General features: G+C 39.7%; 1 protein-coding gene across 1 annotated transcript; it reads right to left on the bottom strand.

The window, feature by feature from the left end:
• Positions 1-1,198: 1,198 nt before the first annotated feature.
• Positions 1,199-6,276, bottom strand: LOC120742936 (nuclear cap-binding protein subunit 2). The gene is made up of 5 exons (XM_040046468.1): positions 6,147-6,276; positions 5,725-5,811; positions 4,647-4,741; positions 3,168-3,306; positions 1,199-1,755 (listed from the first exon to the last, which is right to left on the bottom strand). Exons 1-5 carry the CDS (start codon positions 6,219-6,221, stop codon positions 1,657-1,659), a joined length of 495 nt encoding a protein of 164 aa, XP_039902402.1. The 5' UTR covers positions 6,222-6,276; the 3' UTR covers positions 1,199-1,656.
• Between the last annotated feature and the right edge of the window lie 94 nt (positions 6,277-6,370).

The raw sequence follows: 6,370 nt of genomic DNA, 5'->3' as shown, positions 1-6,370 counted from the left end.
GCAAGTACGTGTTTAAACTGTTAACTATACGCTCTCGTCACTCTGAACAACCTAAGCTCACATGGAAATTGTATTCTTTTCAGTCTCTCTGCCCTTCATTATTTCAAGGAACTCCACCCTCCTCTTCTGCCATCTTGTGTTCATTTTCAAAACCTGCTTGAAAGGATGTGATGTAGGAACTGGTGGTGAGGGCAAAATGAGAAAGCTAATTTCTAGTATTCTGCTTTGCTAATTGCTTCATCTCCACATCTCACGTTGAGATAAGAGAGCAGCTGACTACCTATTAAAACTTGCAATATTAAAATCACAGGCAGAGTGAGGACTGTACAATCCTGAGCTTTTCGAACCGTTTGTGTTTATTCCATATTTAGTTTGTATAAAAGTGTAGGGAGGTGATGGGTTTAAAGTGTATATCCAAAATGTACTATTTCTTCTCCTTTTATTGCTGGATTTCCTTTATTTTATTACGCTCATATTATGACCACCAGCCTAACATTGCGTTGGTCCCCCTTATGCTGCCCTGATGAAAGTAATATCCACATGGATGGCATGAACCAAGGTTTCCCAGCAGAACATTGTCCAATGCAACACACTGCGTACAGACTTGCTTCACTCCCCACATGCATCAATGTGTCTTTGCCACCCATGACCCTGTCGCTGCTTCGCCATGGTTCCTTCCATGAACCACTTTTGGTAGATACTGACCGTTTCAGACCGGGAACACCCCACAAGCGATGGCACTTTTGGAGACTCTAAGCTAGCCGTCACAATTTGGCCCTTTTCACTAACATTGTTATTTTTGTCCATTTTTCCCTGCTTCTAACACATCAGCTTTAAGGACAAAATATTAACTTTCTTCCTAATATATCCCACCCACTGACAGATCTAGACTATCTATCTATCTATCTATCGATCGATCGATATATATAACCAACCACCTTTCTGCGACAGATAATAACAATGTATGTCTCATGTCTCCACACTGGAGAAGTAGCATACAGCAGACAGTAACACAAGTGGACACTTTACACAATTTGTATTTACAGCTTATTTCCATCAACTAGCATTTGTCAAACAGCCAAAATACAAAGAGGAAAAGGAATCAAACATTGCTACATTTTGTTCTTTAGCCGTATTTGAGAGAGATCGCAGATTTAAGCAAAGACCTTTTTAATCAAACAGACTCCACAAAATGACATGAACTTTCAAAAAAACAAGACTTTATTTTAAAAAGTATGCAGTTTTGGACACGGTTTCAAACATGGAACAGCAGACCACATCTTCACAACTTCAGGTCGTTATTTGAACATGACACAGAAAATCAAGACGACAACTTTATCAGAGGGTTTCCAGCCTGCAGGAAAATCAATGGCATTTCGTTACACAGGATAATAAACATCACATGTCAACCATGTAGACAGATGGCAGGTATATTAGTCGCAGAGGTGGGCAGAGCAAAAACCAAGCCTCCAAAACAAATAAATAACATCTGCTCACACCTGGATCCAGTGGTCCGAGCAGGACTGCTGCAGAGGGCTTTCATGACAAAATTCAGATGATCTGTGGTAGCTTGCTGTGACCTTGTGGGAGAGTTAATCCGGAGCAGGACTGACAGCTGGGACTCTGTAGTCCAGGCAGACTGCTGTGGACTTTATTCTAAAAACTATTGCGCACCTCTGTGGGTCGATGCTGCTGAGCCAGCTTACCATAACCACCTCTCGCTGGATCATAATCCTGCCTGTACTCATCTCTCACCTACACAGTTACACACAGAAACACACAGAGAGGGGGGGGAAAGGAAGAGAGTATAAATCAATCACTTGTTCAACTGAGACTAACACACTCTACCCAACCCTGTAAAATCAGCATCCAACCATTTGAGAAGCACTTCTCATCACTCCAACCTTTAACGTGACATTTGTTTAATGAGCTGTTCTCAATGACCAAGACTAAACTTTTACGCTCCAACACAAACATTTTCAGGAGTCATACTGCTGGGTGTTTGTAGGAAAGGAAAATCTAAACAATAATCAGGTCCTTTGCCCAATATTTGCTGCCATGTTTACGCTCCCAGAAAGCTCGACAAAATAAAACATGATTATGTTATGTTGTGTTTGTTAACAGCATAATATACCCGCTCATTTTGCTAATGCATTACTACGGTAATGCCATCTATTTAAAGGCCATGGGTATTCATGCATAATTTATTTTCTAAGTTCTAAATATCATACTGGTGTATTAAAATGCCATGATAAAGTGTATTGATTTTTTGAATGCCATTTCAGTATGTGTCATTTTTCAAATGTCATAGTATGCTGTATTTTATGTTGTTGTCCAAAATATCTGCAGTGCAGAGATTGCTGAAGTGTTCAATGATAGACAATGATCGTCATGATGATGACAGTCAGGCAAAAAGCATCAGCCAAACCTGAGCTCTCAACATAATGGAAACTACTACAATCACCAATTAAGTGTCCCTACTTTGGTGAGTTCATTTATGAATTGTATGAGTAAAATACCGTATTTTCCGGACTATAAGGCACACCGGATGATAAGGCGCATTAAACGAAACAAATCTGATATGATATGGATCTGAAAAGCAGACGCAAGCATTTCTGGACTGAAGTCTGGACAAGCGGCTTGAGGCGGCTGTTGTTTTTCGGGCTATATAAATAAAATTGAATTGAAAGTTGCTGATCTGAATGTTTAGTAACAAAGTGCACCCCAGTCAAGAGGTTTAAAAACTCTTATCTCACAATCAGTAAAAAAAAATAAAAAACAAAACATAACATTAAAAACTAAACTGAAACAATATTTTTATCAAAGTGATAAAACTGCAGGTTATGCAGGGTTCGAATCACAACAGCATGATCTATTGGAGGCTGATTTCGTTCAAATAAACAAGATGAACAACTACTGTAAGTGTTTAAATTATACCAGTGAGCTGAGCTCTAAAGCCCAGATCAGAGACGTCTACAATGTTCTTTAACATTACTTTAGTCGTGGGTTAATATCTTTTTGGATTAATTCAAATACGAGTGCAGTTACTCACAGAACTAACTTTAAGCTTTGTAGTTTGCTCCAATAAAAATAAATAAATAAACCAGCAGTCGGCATCCACAGCAGGTTGCTTCCATTTATTAAAGTACTCATATCCTAACCCTCACCTGTCCTCCTGATTTGCCACGACCAAACTGTCTTCCTTCCTTGAAGCCGGCATCCCAGTCTGTCCTGATGATGCGGTCATCCAGCCGTGTGCCATTAATGAAGCGCATGGCATGCTCTGCATCTCCACGGGTGTAGTATCTGGGACAGCGTTAAGGCACAACACGTGCAATTCATGATGTTCTGGTAACTTCTGAAGGGGATTCTGAAGTAGGGATGGGCGATAGAAACGATATACGATAGAAACGATATAAATATGGCCAACGATAGAGATCTTGACTATACCGCTCTACCGCAATAGCGCATGTTGATGATGTCATCAAGCTGCGCCTGTTTTGGTTGAAAGCATCGCAGCGGCTTCAACCATAATCATCTGCAAATTATGCCGGGCGACAGTCATAGCAAAGAGATGAAGCACTTTTGAAATATGAGGAAAGCCAAAAACTGCGCTTCCTCCACTTCCGTAACATTGATTCATTAATGTTGAATTCTCTCGCAGCTGCTCTATCCCCATGTTGTTGCAGTATATTAATAACTAACCTATTGTGGATGAATAATCTCAGTTGTTCTCCTGACTGAAGTTTGGCCCGTGTATAGCATCCTGCTATGCGATTGCATTCGTCCCTGACCACCAGAATCCCTCACGTTAACTTTTATCGAGTGGAAAAAAGTTGGCGTTCATCCTCCAGCTTCACCGTGCTAATGTTATGCTAACAAACCTGTGTCGCTAGCAATCACGTAGCACAACATTATATACCAGGTAGTCCAACTTCAGTAACCCTGCAAACGCCACTGCTGTTTAGTTTTCTGTCTTCATTTATGTTGGAAGTGGTAGCAGAGCTGTACGTTTTAATTAGCTTCAAAAATCTCTCAGTCAGAACATGGTATGAAATGTTTAGGTGTAAAATAGCGAGCTAACTTCCTGTTAACTTGTAACTCTGTTAAATTTAATAAATTCTGTTCTCATGGATGCCTGGATGTTAAACTTAATTGTTACACCTGGTAAAGCAGCAACGCTGATGATTTTATTAAAGATGAAAGAATTTAGATCGTTTTTAACTCTGTGTTCATTTGACTTTGGGAGCTGAAGCCCACAGAGTTTTGGACCCTGTTTACTCTGCGAAGCTCCTCACTATGGCAGCCGTAATGCTCTGACAATCCATCAAGCAGTACGGCTTACCAAAGTTGCACTAAAACATTTTTTAACAGATTTCTGCACGCCAAAATCAGTTCGAGGTCAGTAGGTCATACATAAGGCACACTCTCGATTTTTGAGAAAATTAAAGGATTTTAAGTGTGCCTTATAGTGTGGAAAATACGTTATACAGAAGAAAATAATATATCGCGATATATATCGTTACCACACGTGCTAAAATTATACCGTGATATGGATTTTAGGCCATATTGCCCAGCCCTATTCTGAAGGCAGTCAAATTACTGACAGTTTCTTTTAGCATGAATTAAATATTTTTGAAGGATACTCGACAAAGCAGAACCCACAAGCAGTCTTCTTGATTTTGTCCAGGCCAATGATGATACGCTTGACATCTCCACTTTTAGAAAACAGCTCGTGTACCTGTTCACAGTGGCAAAAAAAGTTAGAAAACTTGAGAAAATTTAACAAAATATCTTCTGTGAATTTCCCAACTCTGGGACTTCTCTTATGATAAACTATCAGAAAAATCAACACTGAAAATATGTCTATTATGTGTTTTTTGACATATATTATGTGCGACACATTGACGTTCAGTTTTTTTCCATCAAATTTTCCAACCCTTGAACACAAAGACAGCTTGAGTGCAGTGCTGCTGAAAGTGTCAAGCTGCTGTGAAGCTCAAAACAGCTAAAATGCCACTCTTCACATGACTTTTGTCAGGCACACAACATGGCTCACTCATCCATTCATACAAGCACTTTCTATCGCACAGTCACACACAATTGGGGAAAGCAACTTGGGGTTCAGCATCTTGCCCAAGGATACTTAGGAAAACCAACAATCTTCCAATTAGTAGATAACCTGCTCCAACTCCTGAACTACAGCCACCCAACACAGAGCGCACTGCTGCGCCTGTCACACACATGCCCCACCTACTCTAGTCAGTCTATGGCTGTGTCCCAATTATATATGTCCATATGTGTGCAGTCAACACCTGCACATATGGACTGTAAATTTATAGTCTGATGCGTTTTACAATCAAAATAAGCTTTTTTCATAATTCAAAAAAGGCTTAAATTCATAAATGTATTAAATTCACCTATTAAAACTTCCACTGAGGCAACACATCAGTGGAATCCGTGTGATTGCTCTAAACATATAAACACGTTAAGCTTATGTGTAATGCCAGTGGTGTTTTGCTGGCATAACTATAGGACAATATTTGACTAAATATATTTGTTTTGAAGACAGATCACATGCACTGTTTTATAAATGAGTCTCCTAATGTATGAATAGCTCAGTCAGCAATTTTCCCCATCATATTGGTTTCTTTGAAGAAGAAATTCAGCAACTTTCCAATAAAGCCGAGTTATTACTTTAATTGGTGAAGGTTTGTGTCTTACCTGCTCCTCGGTGGTGTAGAAGGAGAGGTTGCCCACATACAAAGTGTTGCTCTGCTTCAGAAGCTTCTCCTGTTCATAGCGATTACCCTAAAAGCACAAGCAACGTTACAAATGTTTAAAAAAAATTGCTCTCAATAAGTTGACATTATAGCGTCAAACGACCTGTGTTGAAGCAAGGAGTTAAGTTTATAAGTTAGCCACGCTTTAGTCCCAACGAAGCATCATAAAACATCAGGAGTTTTTAAGGCCAGGTTAAAATACAGAGATGTGTTTTGCTGTTATGTTTGTTCCCGAGTCACCTCCACTACACAGCACCGCTCGCCTTTGTTGTTTGCTAACAGTTAGCTAAAAGACACATTACATTTACATTCCCGTAAATTATGATAAGTCACCGCCTTCCTAAAGAGCACTTCCTCATTTACCTTAAAGTGTTGGTCTCTGTATTGACTAATGTCAATGTAAGAATCACTGTTTAGCGCATTTAGTTTAGCAGACATCGTGAAAAAAATCGCAGTGAGGCGCTTTGCTGCTCTTCAACTAGGAGCATGCCGGAAAAGCGATGATGTTGCTTCCGTTTCATGTGTCCGTCCTTTGAATAAGTCCGGGGTACAGCAACTTCATATCAGGTTAATGGCTACGCCTCTTT

This window comes from Simochromis diagramma, unplaced genomic scaffold (assembly GCF_900408965.1).
Source record: "Simochromis diagramma unplaced genomic scaffold, fSimDia1.1 OVJJ01000553.1, whole genome shotgun sequence".
NCBI classification, from domain to species: Eukaryota; Metazoa; Chordata; class Actinopteri; order Cichliformes; family Cichlidae; genus Simochromis; species Simochromis diagramma.
This window is presented reverse-complemented; position numbering and strand designations above follow the sequence as displayed.